The 20149-nt window shown below is 44.2% G+C and overlaps 2 protein-coding genes across 3 annotated transcripts in view; both read left to right on the forward strand.

The window, feature by feature from the left end:
• LOC132389607 (zinc finger protein 235-like) overlaps positions 1-20149 on the forward strand; it is a 106575-nt gene that overhangs the window by 14093 nt on the left and 72333 nt on the right. The window lies entirely within an intron of this gene.
• On the forward strand, positions 5764-11835 carry LOC132389596 (gastrula zinc finger protein XlCGF26.1-like). Its single transcript, XM_059962081.1, has one exon. It carries the CDS (start codon positions 7013-7015, stop codon positions 8483-8485), a length of 1473 nt encoding a protein of 490 aa, XP_059818064.1. The 5' UTR covers positions 5764-7012; the 3' UTR covers positions 8486-11835.

Genomic DNA, 20149 nt, shown 5'->3' on the forward strand with positions numbered 1-20149 from the left:
GAAAGGAAGAAACTGTTGAGAGATTGTTCCCGGGTTGTGGGGTTTTAGTTCCATTTTTTCTACATGCGTGTAACTCCCCCGCACTACACAGTATACTTCAGTGGTCCCCAACCACTGGGTCGCGAGGAAACAACATGAGTCAGCTGCACCTTTCCTCATTCCCTGTCAGCCCACTGTTGAACTTGAGTGCACGCGAGGACATCAGTCGCCGAACCGCAGTGACACTCTCATGCCGGAGATCACCAGTTGGCCTCGGGCGGCCGGTGGGAAGTGCCGTCACTACTGGCCTGGAATGCTGCCTCTAAACCTGTTTAGCACACTGAATGTTCGTGGGGAATCTGGTGCTAAAATATTCGCCGTCGACCTAATTCGGGCTCAGCGTTTCATAGGTATCAGAGCAGCTACCATGCTGTGATCTGATGAAACAAACTTTTGTCGGCTGATAGGTCCTACAAGGGGGGGCGGGCGTGTGCCCTGTCACACTCCTTGCTCGGTCGGTCACTCTCTCCAGACTGTGTCTACCACGGCCCCAGCACAGGGACCTCCGGCCCTGACATTGTCCTCTCAACCAACCCACGACCAACCAAACCAAGCCAAGGCATCTGGTGGAGGGCGGGCAGGAGGCTGTCCAATGAGGCAATGAAGCCCTCAAATCTGCTTCGGTACCCCGAATCCAAGCACCCTGCACTTAAATGCAAATGTGTTGAGTTTTTTCAGCGGAGAAAACGTGAGCAGCACGGGACAGAAGCTAAGTGCCGAGAGGCGCGAAAACGATATTACGGAATAGACTGAACATAAGAAACCTGCTTCGAGTATCGCTGTATCCCTATCGTGGTTCACACCCCCACCCACCCCATCCCCCGTCAGCCGGTCCGCAAGAATATTGTCAATATTAAACTGGTCTGCGGTGCAAAAAAAGGGCGGGTGCCCCAGTGTTTATACATTATTTCTACTTCCAGGTTGTGGGGTTTTATTTCCGGTCTTTTCTGCCCTCCTGCGCATGCGTGTAACTAATTGATCTGGGTCGATCTTGCATTTTAGTAAGGCCAAGGTAGGGGATCATGGGCTTAAAATGGTTGGTGACCACTACTCTATCCCTTTATCACATGCATTATTCCTCCAACTTGCTGATAATATACTGTTCCACTTTAAAGGTATGTCACATACGGAATTTTTTCCAGTTAGCCAAGGATTTCCTTCAACGCCACTGTGTGGTGTTGGGAAATCATGTACAAGGCAAGTTACAGCAGTAGTTTGCCATTGCCTTCTGCTGGGTGAGTTGTTTTGTTCACCAGCTCTAACCCAGCACAGATGAAACAGTGTAAGGGAGTCGGCTGGATTCGAACTCGGGACCTCTTGCCTCTAAGTCCAACGCTGAAGCCACTATGCCACCAGTGGCATAGCCAGCAAAGTTCTGCTTTACAACTGCCTTTTCCTTCCATTCCCTTTTCAACAATTTCCACTTCTTTCCTCAGTTCTTTATCCAAATCAAATTTACTGCTTGTTCTCATGAGGTAATAACCCAGGCTCCTGCACCCTCCCCCATTCGTGGCCACATTTCGTTCCCCAATTTCTTATTCAGCACTGCACTCAACATTCACAAATATTTTTCCTTGTCTGAAGAACTCTCACACAAATTGTGTCGGGCTGCTGCTGGCCCACTTGTATCAATCGACTGCAATTGACCAATGGTCTCTAAGTAATTTATTGGGCACAAAGCTTCCTGCTCGATTAACAATGAGATAAATTTACCCGGCTGGCACCTCCTGCTTAATTGATGAATTTACCTGGCATGTCTGCCACCTGGCCACTTAGTAAAATTTTGCCTACCTTATACAAATCTCCCAACAAATTCTTTCCTGATCCTGTCAAGGTATGTGATCAGCCTTCAGTGAGGCACCATACGTCCAAAGGAACTAACGGTGAGTGAGAAATACCTATTGGGCTCCCTTTCGGTCTCCGCAGTCCCCAGAGTGGTCCAGCTGCTTACTCAGCCCGTCTGCTTGGCACTCCCTATATTGGGATCCTGTTCATGATGCCAAATGTTAAAGTTGAATCTGAATAAAACTCAGGAGACCAGCTTCTTATCGACGCCATGGTTTATTGTGCATTCAAATGCCTGCAGGAGTTTTGAGATCCAGTTGTCAAAGGGGAGCACTGCCACCTTCTGACAAGTCGAATGACTTGGGTTACAGCCATATACTTATAAATAGTACATCCCATACGTTAATATTGCAAGATGTTATTTGAACTGGCACACACACTAAGTGTGCTGATGCAAAACTTAATTACTTGGATAACAGAGTTTGGTTTTAATTATAGATGAGTGGACTGTCCAGTCCTTATCAGTTATTCCCTTTGCAAGGCCCTGACTTAATTACAAACAGATGTTCATTCCTGTCCCTATCAGTGAGTCCTCCTCCCTTTACTTACAACAAGGATACAATGTATAATCTTATCAGCTCTCAATGTGTCTCTCTGCAAGCCACAGAGAACTGGTAATGAGTCTGTCTTAGCTAAACGCTGAAGACGGAGTTCACTTCAGTTCAAAATTCCTATTCACTCCCAATTATTCTTTGAGCCAGAGGTTACACAGGTTCAAAATGAATTTTTTATATACCCTCAATTCGTCAGGAGGGTTCAGGGGAAATCTTTATGCCCAATATAGAAACTGGTGTTACCTGTGTGTATTGTGGCAATGCAAGAGGTGCTGGAGAATTTGTAAGTGGGAAGAAGTGGAGTAATATTTGCAAATCTGACTTTTTAAAGCATAATTTAGCAAGCAAACCACATATGGGCAATATGCAAAACCTTTGATGAGAAAATCCTTCATTACCCATTACAGGCCTGCTACATAGGTTGTGTGAGAGTGCAGATGAACTCAATCAAACCCAGGGGAGATCAAAGTACTTATCAACAGTGATTTGCTAGCTGTGAAAACAATTACCTCTCTGTATAAAATTTACTGTGCACATGTCACCGAGTTAAAAATAGTGCACAGTACAGGATTTGAGTGCACACTGGTCATTACAAATTAGAGGGGACATTGGTGGGAAGGTGGTGAGAACTCCAGTGTCCCTGATGTCCTCACCTACAAGATGTGCACCCTGCACGTTAAGGAGATGGAACCTGAAATGGATGAATTCCGGATCATCTGGGAGTTGGAGAGGGTGACAGATATGACATGAAGAGAGGTGAGTTACACCCAAGGAGCAGAACACAGGAAACTGGGAGAGAGTCAGGAAGGGGAATGAGGTTAAATAGCCATTGCAGAGTACTCTTGTGCCCATCAAACACAACAAAAGGTAGACCACTTTAGAAACTTGTGAAGGGGATTACCTGACAGAGAAAAGTCAAAGGGGTGATAGGGGATTCATTAGTTAGGGGAACAGAACAAGAGGGGACTGATATCCAAGTGGTAAGGTGTGCTAGCGGGGGTGGAGCGGTTGATGTGGTTAAATTAAGCTGTAAGGGGAATGGGAGCCAGAATGACCAAACAGATAATGGAGAGGGTGAATTGAGTTGAATTGACTTTATTAGATACATACTTCATAAACATGAGGAGTAGAAATCGTTATGTTACGTCTCCTTCAAAATGTGCAATTTGTAATTTATGGTAATTTATAATAGATCGTTTGTACATAGGACAGTCAATATAACATCAAAATGCAATTGTATCAGCATGAATTAATCAGTCTGATGGCCTGGTGGAAGATGATGTCCCGGAGCCTGTTGGTGCTTTTGCTGTGGTACCGTTTCCTGGATGGTAGCAGCAGGAACAGTTTGTGGTTGTGGTGAATTTGGTCCCTGACATCCTTTGGGCCCTTTTTATACACCTGTCTGTGTAACTGTACTGAATAGTGGAAAGTTCACCACTACGGATGTGCTGGGCTGTCTGCCACACTCTCTGAGGTTTCCTGCAATTAAGGGAAGTACAATTCCCTTACCAGGCAGTGATGCAGCCAGTCATGATGCTCTCAATTGTGTCCCTGTAGAAAGTACTCAGGATTTTGGTCCCCATCCCCAACTTTTTCAACTATCTGAGGTGACAGAGGTACTGCTGTGCTCTTTTCACAACACAGCCGGTATGTACAGACAACGTAAGGTGCTTTGTGATGTTTATGCCAAGGAACTTAAAGCTGTTCACCTTCTTAACCCCAGATCCATTGATGTCAACAGGGGTTATCCTGTCTCCATTCCTCCTGTCGTCCTGTCAGCTCCTTTGTTTCTGTGACAATGATGGAGGGTTTGTTTCCTTGACACCAGTCAGATGTTCAGATCATAGATATATTCAGCAGTTAGTTGGTTGAGCATGAATGTGCTGAGCTGTGTATATCACAATGCAAGAAGCATCGTAGGAAAGCCAGGTGAGCTCAGGACAGGGAATTATGATATTGTAACCAATATTGGGACTTGGTTGCAGCCAACAGTCTGAGGGATTTAGAGGAACAAATTTGAAGAGAGATCGCAGACCATGCCAATAAACAAAAAGGTTGATTCAGTAAGTGATTTTAACTTTCCATATATCGACTGGGACTCCTAAACTGTAAAGGACTAGATGAGGTAGAGTTTGTCAAATGTGCCCTTAATCAATATGTAGAATTCCTGATGTAGAAGTGTGCAATAACCTGTTAGGAAATGATCAGGGCTGGTGACAGAAATTAGTGATCATAATGACATGAGATTCAAAGTAAATATGGAAAAAGAGAGGTCTGGACCACGGGTTGAGATTCTAAATTGGAGAAAGGTCAATTTTGATGGTATCAGAAAGGATCTGACAAGTGTGGTTTGGGACAGGTTGCTTCCTGGCAAAGGAGTACCTGTAAGTGGGAGGCCTTCAGATGTGAATTTTTGAGGATGCAGAGTTTGTATGTGCCTGCCAAAATGAAAGTTGAAAGGTAACTGGTCCAAGGAACCTTGGTTTTGAAGAGAAATTGAAGCCTCGTATATATATATTCCTTTAAATGCCTCAGACTGTTGTGTGCTACCGAGACCCATTAATGACTACAAGTCATGATTCCACGCACTGAGCTCATCTGAATTTTTTTGTTGTCTTTTTGTTTCTCAAAGCTTCCGAATATTTGTTCTTTTGTTTGCCCTCTCTTTGACATTTATGTTGGCTTTGGCTTCTCATTTTAGCCACAGTTCTGTCCTCCTGTCTTTCTGATGCTTCCACTTCTGTGGAATCACTCAGGTCCCAAATTGCTCCAGAAACTCCAGCCACTGCTGCTCAATTGTCACACCTACCCTTTCCCTTCCAAACAAGTTTGGCCAGCTTCTTTGTCCCATCTAGTCAATGCCAAAAAAGCATTTAAACTTGCAGTGCGATCTGGACCAGCTGGCAAAATGGTTTGAGAAATGGAAAAAGGAATTTACTGCAGACAAGTCTGAGTTGTTGCACTTTGGTCTGACCTACCGAGGGAGGTCTTTCACAGTGACAGGTCGGGCACGGAGGAGTGTTGTAGAAGAAAGGGACCTGTTGTAGAAGAAAGTCCTTAATTCACTGAAAGTGGTATCACAGTTAGATAGAGATGGAAGGGAAGATTTTAGCCCAATGGCCTTCATGAACAAAAGTACTGACAACAATAGATGGATGTTATGTTGACTTGTAGAAGACATTGGTGAGGCCTAATTTGGAGTGCTGAGTGCAGTTTTGGTCACCAACCTACAGGAAAGATGTAAGGACTTTGAAAGAGTTCAGAGAAAATTCACAATGATGTTGCCAGGTCTGGAGTACTTGGGTTATATGGAAAGATTGAACAGGTCAGGACTTTATTCCTTGCACTGTAGGAGAGTGAGAGGAGATTTGATTGTGATAGAGGGGCATAGGTAGTGTAAATGCAAGCTGGCTTTTACCACTGAGATGGGGTGGGAGTACAACCAGAGGCCATGGGTTAAGGGTGAATTGTGAAATGTTAAGGGGAACATGAGGGGAAACTTATTCACACAGACAGTCATCTGGGTGTGGAATGAGTAGCCAGCTCAAGTGGTGCATGCGAGCTCGATTTCAACATTTCAGAGGTTCATGTAGGTACCTGTATGGTAGGGGTACGGGAGTGGGCAGTTTAAATAGTTTAGCACAGACTAGATGGCCCAAAGGGCCTGTTTCTGTGTTGTAATTTTCTACAAGAATGTGAAATATTACAAAAATTCACTCTGTCTTTTTAACAGTTGTGCGGACCAACCACTCACCTCAACAGGAATTTTTAATATGGCATTAAAACTGTGGCACTTTACGTTAATAATACATAAAAGGAAATCCTAGATGCACATCAAGAAAGACTAATTGCATGAGACTGTTTTTGTTACTGTGGGGCCAGGCACCCATGCAGCTCAGCAATACCAATGGAGAGAGTCCAACTCCACCAAGGTACAAATTGGAGATGACAGAAATGCCCCATTCTTATAGAAACAGGAAGAGCATCAGGGAATTGATGGTCATTCCAGATACCAGCACTCTGACCAGTCAGGAGATGATTTCTCTGTCAACTTGTGTTGAACCTCACTGTAACAGTGTGATACCAGATGAAACCTTGGCAACTCAAGTAATCTCATCTGAAATGTTGTCCTAAACCCATTGATGGATTTTGTAAATCTTTTTACAGGTTAAAAACAAGAAGGAATTTGTCTCCAGCAAGTTCAAACACGGCACACCAGTTTTGCTGTCTCTGTCCAGATATTTAAGAAGTGGAGCGAGGGATTCAATTGACCATCCTTCCTGCTCAAACTGTGGGGAGGGATTCATTCGGGCATCTGACCAACTGGCACACCCGTCATTTTACACAGGAGAAAGGCTGTTCACCTGTTCAGACAGTGGGAATGGATTCAGTCGTTTATCGCAATTGAAGGTACATCAGTAAGTTCACACTGGGCAAGGCCATTCACCTGTTCTGTGTGTGAGAAGGCGTTCAGTCGGTCATCCCACCTGTGGACACACCAGTCAGTTCACACTGGGCAGAGGCTGGTCATCTGCTGAATATCTGGGAAAGGATTCACTCAGTCATCTGACCTAATGGCACACCAGTGTGTTCATATTGGGGAGAAGCCATTCACCTGCTCAGTCTGTGGGAAGGGATTCACTAAGTCATCCACCTTACTGGTACATCAGCGAGTTCACACTGGGGAGAGGCCTTTCACCTGCTCAGAATGTGGGAAGGGATTCACTAAGTCATCCACCTTACTGGTACATCAGCGAGTTCACACTGGGGAGAAGCCATTCAGATGCTCAGTCTGTGGGAAGAGATTCACTCAGTCATCCCACCTACAGAGTCATCAGCGAGTTTACACCGGGGAGGGGCCGTTCACCTGCTCAGAATGTGGGAAGAGATTCACTTATTCATCCACCCTAGAGAGGCATCAGCGAGTTCACACTGGGGCGAAGCCGTTCACCTGCTCAGTCTGTGGGAAGGGATTCACTCAGTCAACCCACTTACAGAGACACCTGCGAGTTCACACTGGGGAGAAGCCGTTTACCTGCTTAGAATGTGGGAAAAGATTCTCTGATACATCCGCCCTACAGAAGCATCAGCGATTTCACACTAGGGAGAAACCGTTCACCTGCTCAGAATGTGGGAAGAGATTCACTGATTCATCCACTCTACGGAAGCATCAGCGAGTTCACACTGGGGAGAAGCCATTTACCTGCTCAGAATGTGGGAAGAGATTCACTCAGTTATTCAATCTACAGAGACATCATCGAGTTCACACTGGGGAGAAGCCTTTCACATGCTCAGTCTGTGGGAAGAGATTCACTGATTCATCCACCCTATGGAATCATCAGCGAGTTCACACTGGGGAGAAGCCGTTCACCTGCTCAGTCTGTGGAGAGGGATTCACTCAGTCAACCCACCTACAGAGACACCAGCGAGTTCACACTGGGGAGAAGCCGTTCACCTGCTCAGAATGTGGGAAGAGATTCACTGATTCATCCGCCCTACTGTGTCATCAGCGAGTTCACACTGGGGAGAAGCTGTTTACCTGCTCAGAATGTGGGAAGAGATTCACTCAGTTATTCAATCTACAGAGACATCATCGAGTTCACACTGGGGAGAAGCCTTTCACATGCTCAGTCTGTGAGAAGAGATTCACTGATTCATCCACCCTATGGAATCATCAGCGAGTTCACACTGGGGAGAAGCCATTTACCTGCTCAGTCTGTGGGAAGAGATTCACTCAGTCAACCCACCTACAGAGACACCAGCGAGTTCACACTGGGGAGAAGCCGTTCACTTGCTCAGACTGTGGGAAGAGATTCACTGATTCATCCGCCCTACTGAGTCATCAGCGAGTTCACACTGGGGAGAAGCCGTTCACCTGCTCAGACTGTGGGAAGGGATTCACTGATTCATCCACTCTACGGAAGCATCAGCGAGTTCACACTGGGAAGAAGCCGTTTACCTGTTCAGAATGTGGAAAGAGATTCACTCAGTTATCCCAACTACTGGAACACAAGTCAATTCATAGTGGGGAGTGGCCGTTGCTATGAATCCCTAGGTTTCATTTGCTGTGGACTGTCATTTTAAGAGAGAGAAATGAAAAAGTTGAATCATTCTGACTTGCAGCTTGTTTACATCACTCGCAGCTTGTTTCGTTTTAACCGAGGACACAGACACTCAGAGTCAGACGGAGACGGATGAAAAATGGAAGGATTGAAACCAGGGAAATAGTGGCCAAAGGTCACTGTTTAGAACATTCCTATGCCCACAAGGGTGGGTTAATTATCCATTCACTGTACATTGAATGTGTGGTTGTCACCTCATTTAACGCACAGGAGTGGATCTGATTTGGGATATCCTGTGGAGACCACTTATGTGTTAACCCTTGCCTGTGTGTGATGTGGTCATTCATTTGAAGATGATACCCCTCATGACAAGTCACATTCGGTGATAATTTGTATGTAGATTTGTAAAGATGATGGATAAAATCTACAGCAACTGTTCTCTCATTTTAACACTGCAGAACAGACAGACGTACTTTATTGATCCTGAGGAAATTTGAGCTTCATTACAGCTGCACCAACCAAGAATAGTATAGAAATATAGCAATATAAAACCATCAATAACTAAATACTAATAAGTTAATCTTTGCAAGTGGAAATAAGTCCAGGACCAGCCTATTGGCTCAGGGTGTCTGACACTCTGAGGGAAGATTAGAAAAGTTTGATGGCCACAGGCAGGAATGACTTCCTGTGACGCTCAGTGTTACATCTCGGTGGAATGAGTCTCCGGCTGAATGTACTCCTGTGCATAACCAGTACATTATGGAGCAGATGGGCGTCATTGTCCAAGATAGCATGCAACTTGGACAGCATTCTCTTTTCAGACACCGCCAGAGAGCGCAGTTCCACCCCCAGAACATCACTGGCATTACGAATGAGTTTGTTGATTCTGTTGGTGTCTGCTACCCTCAACCTTCTTTTCCAGCACACAACAGCAAACATGATAACACTGGTCACCACAGCCTCGTAGAACATCCTTACCATTGTCTGGCAGATGTCAAAGGACCTCAGTCTCCTCAGGAAATAGAGAAGGCTCTGACCCTTCTTTTTAACAGCCTGAGTGTTCTTTGAGCAGTCCAGTTTATTGTCAATTCGTATCCCCAGATATTTGTAATCCTCCAGCATGTCCACACTGACCCTTTGGATGGAAACAGGGGTCACCGGTGCCTTAGCGCTCCTCAGGTCCACCACCAGCTCCTTAGTCTTTTTCACATTAAGCTGCAGATGATTCTGCTTGTACCATGTGACAAAGATTTCCACCATAGCTCTGCACGCAGCCTCATCTCCCTTGCTGTTCGACATAACTGCCTTCTCTCGACATTTACCCTGAATTACAAATATCTCTCCCATCACCTATTTTGCGGATGAACTGAACTTTCATACTTTACCATCTGAAGACTCCAAGCCTTGTTTCCCCCGAGCTCAATAGTTTGGGAGTTATATTTACACGCATATATACACATGACACAGTTAAATTTTGTTTAACTTGCTTAAGTTACTATATTATAAGTGGATACTAATAAGCATTGTGTTTTTCACATCAGAACAGACTCCAGTAGTAGTCTGTTGCTGCTGGTTTGTTTCTGAAGCGTTATGGCTCATAACAAAATGGGGCCTGCATCTGGGATATGATCAAATTTGAGGAGGATTGATTAATTATCGATTTCATTGGGGAAATCTCTTTTGATTTATTTCTGTTTGGAAAAATTGCAGCAATGGATGTTGATCGATGTCAGGAAGCACCAGCCTCTGAGGCATTAGAGGGCGCCAGAAGGGTTGAGTTGTTGAGTATTGCTGAAAGGTTAAAACTTGCTAAGGTGAAATTGACAATGAGGAGGGCACAGATGCAGAGGATAATAGCTGAACATTATGAATTTGTTGGTGTGTTTAAAGTGGAGGAGTTGGAGGTATTTCCTGAAAGTAAACCTCGTGAGCTTGAGCTCCAGTACAAGTGAGAAAAAATAAAGATGGAGGCTGCGGAAAGGCAGAGGCAGTTTCAGGCTGGAGAGGCAGTAAAACAGACATAAAATTGTCTCATAAAGTGTAATAAAGGTAAAGGCTTAGCATGTGTATTCTGCTTTGACAGTTGATGAAGCAGCTGATTTTTTTATACTGCACCAATCATCGCCACTCGGCTATAAACGCGCAGGAGCAGTGTGTAGTTCAGTGCTTTGCTCAAAGCCACTCACGGTGCCTTGGCTGAGGCTCGAAATCATGACCTTCAGATCGCTAGTTCAACAGGTTAACCAGCTGGCCACGCACCACACATTATGACCTAGTGAAGCAGGCTGTGCTCAAAGCTTATGAGTTGGTCCCAGAAGCATACAGGCAAAAGTTTAGAAATTTGAAAGAAATCTGTGAACCAGACTTATATGGAATTTGCTTATGAGAAATTTGTGTGTATTGCCTGCTGGTGCACATATAAAAATGTAAATGATGATTTTAACAGCTTGAAAGAGTTGGTTTTAATTGAAGAATTCAAAAAGTGCGTCCCTGATGACATAAAGACGTATTTAGATGGAAGTGATGCTGCCACTTTGCAGGAGTCTGCTAGATTACCAGATCAGTTTGCTTTAACTCATAAGGTTAAGTTTACCCTGAATAACAGTTTCGAAAAGAGTAGCAGGGATGACCAGGGAAAACCAGAAATTAATGCTGGGATTTGTCACACTTGTCAAGTTTTGGCTAAACCTAATCAGGTCATCCCAGTGGCCCCACTCCAGCCTATAGCTGCTGTGCTGCCTTTATGCCAGTTATTTAGTTCATAACATTTTCGCTTAGTAATTCATTTGTTAGTATTTTCTAGTTAAAATTAGAATTGTTTAAAGTATATTCATTGCCTGTAAAATATATCGGCATGCGATGATGTCACATCCGGTTTCACCGCGTCTTGTGGGAAAATACCGGTTTGGGATCGATGCAAGGGCGGGGGCTCGCACGAGGGAGACCAGAGCAGGAAACAGAGCCGCGCAAGAAGTTGTTTGTATGCGTTAGAAATCTCAGTGAGAGCAACGCTGTAAGTTAATAGATAATCGATATGTTGAATTAATATGTTAATGCTGACGGTTAAAAGTAACGACGGCCGATAAGGTTTATGTTTTCGTTAGTTAAAAAGTTGCAGATAGTTTGTGTTGAAGTGTATTTAAAGCGGTCCATGGCATAGGGAGATTCTGACTGTATGCTGCACTTTAATGCAATGCAGTTGTAGTTTACTTTTACAAGTATTTACAATGTAAATGTGATATCAAGGAACAAATACTGTATCAATCTTGTATTGTTTTATCAACAGTTTTCACCATATGTTAATGTGAAGAGTGAACAGTAAATGGTTAATCTTACTGCGACCTTGTTTTCATTGACTACGCTTTATGTCGGCGTTTAATTCGGCGTTTCATTACACCCGAGCCAGAACGCTACAGCTGCATTCGGTGAACCCTTTTCCAAAGTTATAGTGGATTGTGTTGGCCCATTGCCAAAGACTAAAGCTGGCCATCAGCATCTGCAAACTGTTATGTGTACTGCATCCAGATTCCCAGGGGCAATGCCTCTCAGAAATATTAAAGCTAAAAATGTGTCGTGTTTTTTTTTACTTTATTCGATTTGCCTCAGTCTGATCAAGGAAGTAGTTTTACATCTGGGTTATTCCAGCAGGTAGTTTATGAACTGGGAGCAAAACAAATTACATCATCTACATACCATCCGGAATCACAAGGGGCTTTAGAAAGATTTCACTCTACCCACGAAACAATGATTAAGACATATTGTGTTGAAAATGGAAACGACTAGGATGAAGGAATACATTTGCTTTTGTTCGCAGTAAGAGAGTCGGTTCGGGAATCATTGGGCTTTACTCCATTTGAACTCGTATTTGGTCGCAGAGAGAGGTGAGCTTTGACCTTGTAAAAGGAGCGGTGGATTGATGGGGATGTACATGTTAACTTGTTAGACAATGTTTTAAAGTTCAAAAATAAACTACAACAATTCTGTAGTCTAGTGAGACAGAACTTAAAGATTTCTCAAAACAAAATGAAGTGTTGGTTTGATAAGCAGGGTTGTGAAAGAAAATACCGGCTGGGGGATAAGGTGCTTGCCTTGTGTTGACGAATCCGCTTCAGGTGAAATTCAATAGACCATATGAAATAGTCTCTCAATTTAATGATGTGAATTATGTTATTACAACACACAACCTACATAAACTAACACAAGTTGTACACATAAATATGATAAAGCCTTGTTTTGACAATCAGGCACCATCTGTGAGTGTTGTTGTCAAAATATATGAATCTGGCAACCCTGAGAATGGAACGATTGACTCGTCTGAGACTTTTCACAAGCCAAACATGGTCCCAGTTGGACTAATGAACTCCATTGCTCCAGAAAATATTGATAACAAGTTGGCTCATCGGCAGCCAAAGCAACAACAACAGCTGAAGGAATTAATTCTGAAGTTTAAAGATTTATTTCCCGATGTTCCCAAGCAAACCACGGTCTCAGTACATGATGCAGATATTGGTCAAGCCAAACCGATTAAACAACACCCATATCGCATGAACGTCGTAAATGTAAATTAGCTGAGCAATTGCTGTAAGTGTGGAAACAGATTCAGTAGGTCTCAGAGGCACAGATTATGGGAAGGTAGATGCAGTAACAAAAACAGATGCCTGTCCTATCGCTAGGATAGATGATTGCATCGATAAGGTTGGATTAGCTAATTTCTTACAAAGATTGATCTGTTGACAGTGTATTGGTGTGTTCCATTGATGGACAGAGGTAGAGAAATTTCTGCATTTGTGACACCATCTGGGTTGTATGAATACAATGTTTTGCCTTTTGGAAGGAAAAATGCTCCAGGAACATTCCAGAGAATGATTGATTTTGAAATTCGAGGGTTAGAACATACAGATGACTATATTGATGACTTAGTCACAGGGAGTGACACTTGGGAAGAGCATATATCTGCAGTAGAAAAGTTGTTTGACAGGCTTTCCCAGGCCAGCCTTACAGTTAATGTGGCTAAGAGTGAATATGGCCATGGTTCTGTGACCTGTCTTGGCTATGTTGTAGGTCAAGACAAGTTGGCTCCTGTTCGGGCAAAAGTCCAGGCAATTTCTCAAGTTCCTCTTCTGACTGCTAAGAAGACTCTCAGAAGGTTTCTGGGAATGGATGGATGTTACCATAAGTTCTGTAATAACTTTGCTGCTATTGCTCTTCCTCTGACTAATCTCCTGAAGAAGGGTGAAAAGTTTATTTGGACCGAGCCCTGTCAGGAGGCATTTGATCGATTGAAAGTTATTATTTGAGATTAGGCCAATCAATGTAATATTCTCAGCAAATTTAAATAGCAGATTGGAGATGTGGGTGGCAACACAAGTCATGGGTGCACAGAAAGTAAATGACAGGGCCAAAGAAACAACCCTGTGCGTTATGTGTCCTGAGGGTCAGCAGACAGAGGAGATGGAGCCCACTCTTACAACCTGCGGGCGATCTGGCAGGAAGTCCAGGATCCAGCTACACAAGGCAGGGTGAAAGCCGAGGTCTCTGAGCTTCTTGTCGATACTTCATGCCTTTGTATGGCTACTGCTCTGCCCATGACTGCAAGGAACTGCAGAGAACTTTGGAGAGCAGAGAACATCAGAGAAACAAGCCTTCACTCCATGGACTCTTCCTGCACTTCCTGTCCCTCAGAAAAGCAGGCCATGTACACAAATGACTTCATAACCTGGATATTCTTGCTGCAAACCCGCTCCCACATTGGCGGAGAGATACAAAAGCCTTAACAGTATACCTGGTGTACCACCAGGCTGAAGGATGGCTTCCTGTCTGTGGTTATAAGCCAAATGAATGATAAAATGGACTCGGCCTCACAATGTAACTCGACGTGACCCTGCACCATATGTCTATCTGCACTGCACTTTCTCTGCTGCCATAATGCTTTGTTACAGTTATTTTTTTGTTGTATATGAGCTCAATGTACCGTCGTAATGTATCGATCTGTGTGGATGGTACATCAGCCAAGATTTTCACTGTAGCTCAGTACGTGATGATAATAAACAAATTCCCCACTTTAATTGTGTGGAAATATGAGACTGACTGAGCTTCTGCTCCGGAACCACAGAAGGAAACGGACCTGTTGTCATTTCTGTGGAAAGCAAATATATGGAAAATGCTTCAATCTCACATTATGATCTGTGGTAACTGGGATCAGGTGACGGGTGGTGGGTCTCCCATATCAATATCAGAATCAGGTTTAATAGCACCGGCATATGCAATGAAATTCGTTGTCTCTGCGGTAGCAGTAGAACCTAATTCTTAACCAAAGATTTTAACAATTGTGATTTAAAATAAGTATATATATATATAGTACAAAAATAGAAAAAAAAAATGTAACAAACTATTCTAAATGTGTAAATGTAATAAACTATTTTCAATGTGTGGAACTATTTGATCCGGATCTCACTGACTTGTCTGAACGGGTGAAAGGTGAAGCTACACGGACACGTAGAGCAGTGACTCGCAGATGCTGCAGATCTGCAGAGAAACGTGAACAGGAAACGGGATCAGGTAACGGGTGGAGAGACTCCCTCCTGAACCAGTGACTCTGCTCCTCGGCCCTCACATGCTGCCCGACCCATACGCCGCATTCCCCACATTATTCCATATTTACACCAGATACATGTCTACTTTTCCACACCATATCTACCCCGATCCCTTTCCCTCCACCTCCAGGTCACAGAGTCACGGGCTCGATTCCCATCCCCTTTTTCAGAGACTGGGATCCCTGGTTCAACCGGTAAAGATGTTGTGCATTTCAATGTGTTCTCCTCTCAGTCCTCGATTCTCTAAATGACATTTAGAGTTATCACATTTGATCTTTCTTCAAGTTATGACCCCACCTCTCCAGGGATCAGTCAGGTGAATCTTCATTGCCCTCTCTATATAACAAATACTCTCTCACCTCTTTGTTCATCCTCTATGGAATTAATTTCCATCTTCTGTAGCCCCGTGTTGCCCCAACCACTCACCTCCCACCCTTGTCACTATTTCCACCTTCCCACCTCCCCCTCACCTGGATCCACCTCTCACTCCCCAGCTTTTGCCCCATCCCCACCCCTCAGCTCTTTTCTCTATTTCCCGTGCACCCTCAGTCCAGACGGAGGGTCTCGGCCCGAAATGTTGACGGTCCATTTCCCTCCACAGATGCTGTCCGACCCACTGAGTTCCTCCGGCAGTTTGTTCTTTGGTCTGCATAACCCGTGTTAATGTGGGGAGCGGGATTTTACACCACATTGAAGGGTTAGGGTTAATGGACTTTTCGGTGAGACAACAACCTTAATCACGGGTTTCATCACTGAATCCAGTGTTGTGGGATGTAAAGTCCCCTGTTATGTGTCCGGCTGTGCCGTGTTGTTGGTGGAGTGGGCAGCGTGGTGTTTGTCTCGATTCAGGTCACAACACCAGAATTGCCAGCGGGGTCCACACAAAGTGTATTAGTCAACAGAAAACCTCTCGTCCCTGCAGTCTTTGTCTCCTGGTAAACTCAACACCCTGTCAGTGTGGACCATAGATACCCCTTCCTCTCAGAGTCAGGGAATCATTCAGACAGCTGATTTCTGAGATGAATTATATTTACTGGTCATTAAAGTTCACCCAGATTCGTTTGGACGGATTTGTTGTGGAGTTGGGGGTGTCAGAGTTAAAGGGCCGGACGGCCGAACTCTCTCCGTTGTCCAAACATTTCAATTCCGATTCCCATTCCCGTTCCGACGTGTCATCCCACCCCTTGCCAAGATGAGGCCACCCTCACGGTGCAAGATCAGCAACTTATATTCCGTCTGGGTGCCCCCACCCAACCTGATGGCATGAATATCGATTTCCCCTTCCGGTGAACAAATTTACCTCACACCCCTCCCTCCCACTCCCTCTAATACTTTGTCTTTGTCCCTCCTCTCAGGTGCTTATCACTTCACTCTGGGTCCACTGCTGCATCCCTTTCTCAATCTATTGATACTCAAAATATCCTCACACGTCAGGTGTTACATGGTTCGACCTTCATACATCCAGTTTAGTGTTTAAATATATAAAAAGTTAAAGAAACTTGAATCTTTACATAAATTATTATCGCAACTATACGAATAGAAAATATTGTATTTTGGAAGTGACAAATGTTAACGGGAGGAGAGCAACGATCTGGAAGGTTTGGAAATGCATTTCATCTCGTTCATTGCCTCACTAAGTTACTCTTTTTCCTATCAACACAAAAAGAAAAGGAGCCTCTTTTCAATCAACTACAGTTGGTGGAGCGAGGCCAAGGAGTTAATCAGCTACTAATGATATGACATGACGTAAAACTAGCTTGTAGCCTAGAATTTTTATTTCCATTTGGCTTCCAAAACAAAACTAAATTTATCCAGGTGTAGATGAGCATTTTGGATGATTACCTTGAATATTTCATCAAAATCAGGCCGATGATGAGCGAGCAGTGAATTTTTCTTTCATTATTTTCGACTCTTAAACATGGGTTTCAATGTTCATTCAGTGCTTAATATAGCTCCTTCCTGGAATCCAATGGTACCCATTGAAAAGAGCGGAAAAATGCTTGAATTTGTGTACAGGTATTTCCCAGCTTCCTAGGACAACGGGTCGAGCCAGAAGGAATTTCACAAATACCTAAATTGAAAACAGTCACAGCTCCAGGATTTCACCAAAAACGATCAAATATCTTAATGTTATTAGTGGTATTTTTCCCCACCAGCCAACACCCACGCTTCTGTAAAATTCCCTCTATTTAATATGCAGCCACATTTAAATTCCGTGCTTGTTTATTTTGACTTTTTTCCAGAGGTGTCGGAGAGGCTCTCCGGTGAGCTCTGGTAGCACTGCAGCCCTGAATGTATGAGACAGTACAGTGTTAAATGCAAAATCCTGAACAGTGTCGATGATCAGAGGGATATTAGACTCCAGGTTCATCACTCCCTGAAAGAGACTGCACAGATTGATCGGGTGGTTAAGAAGGCAAATGGAATGGTTGTCTTTATTAGTTGAAGCACTGAGTTCAACTGTCATGAAGATGTGTTGCAGCTTTGTAAAGCTTGTTAGCCCACATCTGGAGTGTTTCATACTGTTCTGGTCGCCCCCATACTCGGAAGGATGTCGGGGCTTTGGACTGGGCGCAGAAGAGGTTTACCAGGCTACTGCCTGGATTAGAGAGCATAAGCTATAACGAGAGGCTGGACAAACTTGTGTTGTTTTCTCCAGAGTGGCGCAGGCTGGGGTGAGACTGGATGGACGTTTATCAGATTACGAGAGGAATAGATAGAGTGGACAGAGGGTATGTTTTTTCCTGGGGGTTTGAAATGTCTGGCACATTTAAGGTGAGACGAGATGTGAGGGGCGTCTGTTTATTTCGACACAATGCTGGGAGGCTGGAGTCTATGCCTGGAGTGTTAGACCCCACCAGTCACGTGATCCCATTTGCTCCTCCCATTTAACCATAGATGTAACGATCTCTTTGTGCATGTTCACAATCTCCAGGTGGGTGGTCACGCATCCTCCATGTTGTGTTGGGAAATCTGATGTCGGCCACTGAGTCCCGTTAACTTCCCCCGAACTCGCCTTGCTTCCTGAGGCTCCTCACATTTGTCCTGGAGCTTTATGGCTGTTGTGTCTTCTCCCGGATTGGGGTGGGTGAGAAAGGAGAACGTCCCAGGTTGTGGGAATCTTTTATTTCACTGCCTGCTTTATCGAGGGACTGGGAAGTCTCGGGGTGATAATGGTTTCTGTGAAGTGCTGATCTGGATCCAAAGGTCTCTGCCGTTCCTAACAGTCACGGGCGGAGCCGTTACCATGCAGAGCGTGAAGTGTCCGGATGGGAAACTTTCTATGGTGTGTTGATAAGAATTTGGTGAGGGTCAAAGTATATCTGGCAAAGTTCTTGTTATTTTTGTTAATTCTGTCATTTTAGAATCATTTATACAGTAGTATGTACTATTCATTCAGTACCTATGTGTTGCTGGAGGACAATCAGTGATTGTCCTTGATCCCTTCTCCCACCTGGTTCCATCTGTTCATCTTGTTCAACCTCTGTTCAGTCTCCTCACAACCCCCAACTCCGCTTCAGTGATTTACATCAACCATCTGGGTCATCCTCAGTCCGCCTTGTATCCCACCTCCTCAATGTTATATATCAGCAAACTTTTTCTAACCCTTAGACTTCATCGTGAAATGTTCTTTTGTACCTTTGGCCTCACTGAGTTATTTCCAGAATCGGTTATCTTTAGCTGGAATGCCGGAGGGTCATCAGGTCCCAGTTCTGTTGTGTATTGGTGTGGAGGTGCTAGTTTATGATCAGTGATGGACTGACACAGTGCAGCATTTTACTGGCAGCAAAGAGTACTGGGAGAGTTGGTGCTTGGGCTCTAATCCTGTGATCGGCATTCCAGGCAAATGGAACTGTTGGTGTTTTGCCTTTGACTTTGGTTTGAGCTTCTGCAGATGGGGCTGGATGTTCGTCCTGCAATGAAGCAGAAATTTTGAGCAACTGGACATTGGTTGTGGGGAAATCCCGACTGCACTACCCAGTGCGAGATGTGGGGATGATGTGTGAGACTCTTAGTGTCGGTGAGTGGCAGATTCAGCTGTGTGACTCTGTGAGATTGGTCCTGGAATATCATAGTTTTTGATCCAAGTAAAATGGACCCGGGGACCGAGCTGTTTGGTCTTGGGAAGTGTTGAGTGAGTATTTCTGGTCTGGGATCAGATGTTTGGTTCTGGAGTTCCTTTGGAATCAATGACTGCCAATCTGAGGAGAGGATGAGTTCCCATTTCATCCTCACAGGGAGAGGCTGTGAGTAACTGGGCTGTTCCGTGTTTACAACAGTAGAAATAGACCCTGAGTCTGGTGTTCAAACTGTGTTTGGAAATCACACAGTGGAAATCAGGCAGCTTGCTGGAGATCTGCACTAAAAACTGAAAATGTTTGAAGTCATTCTGATGAAATGTTATTAATTGAATTGTATTGTAAGCTGTTCCTCACCTGCTGAGTGTTTCTGGTAATTCCAGTTTCTTTTTATTTCTTGTTTATATTTAATGAAATGGACCTGTTTCAACCTGGAAATGAAAATGGCTGTGATACTTTGTAGGCCGCCGTTAGAGTCTCTGCAGGCCTCCCCTCTCCATGCCAGCGATATTGTCCAAGGGAAGGGCATTAGGACCCATACAGCTTGGCACCGGTGTCGTCGTTCAAGGACACACACGCAGCCTCTGCCAAGGCTCGAACTAGCAACCTTCAGATCACTAGACCAATGCCTTAACCACTTGGCCACGCGCCAGCACATGTGATAGTAAAACAGTAAAGAAAGCACAACGTTTCCCTTTAAATTATCCTGGTACCAATTTGTTTGTTATTCCTGGAAATGTGTTCAGTACAGTTGTTGCTAACAAGGTTTACATGAATAATCTCAGGAATGATCGGCGTTATGTATGAGGAGCATTTGATGGTTCTTGACCTGTGCTCAATGGGGTTCAGAGGGACGGTGGAGGGATATATGGTTAAGTAAACATAACAAATGCTGAAAAGTCTGGATACAATCTACATGGAGAGGATGTTTCCATTAGACAGAGTCTGTGATCTGACAGCACAGTCTCAGAATAAAG

The sequence above is a fragment of the Hypanus sabinus genome, unplaced genomic scaffold, assembly GCF_030144855.1.
Source record: "Hypanus sabinus isolate sHypSab1 unplaced genomic scaffold, sHypSab1.hap1 scaffold_61, whole genome shotgun sequence".
In the NCBI taxonomy this organism is placed as follows: Eukaryota; Metazoa; Chordata; class Chondrichthyes; order Myliobatiformes; family Dasyatidae; genus Hypanus; species Hypanus sabinus.

Coding starts and splice junctions, on each gene's coding strand:
- LOC132389596 (XM_059962081.1), top strand. CDS start 7,013: ATGGCACACCAGTGTGTTCATATTGGGGAGAAGCCATTCACCTGCTCA.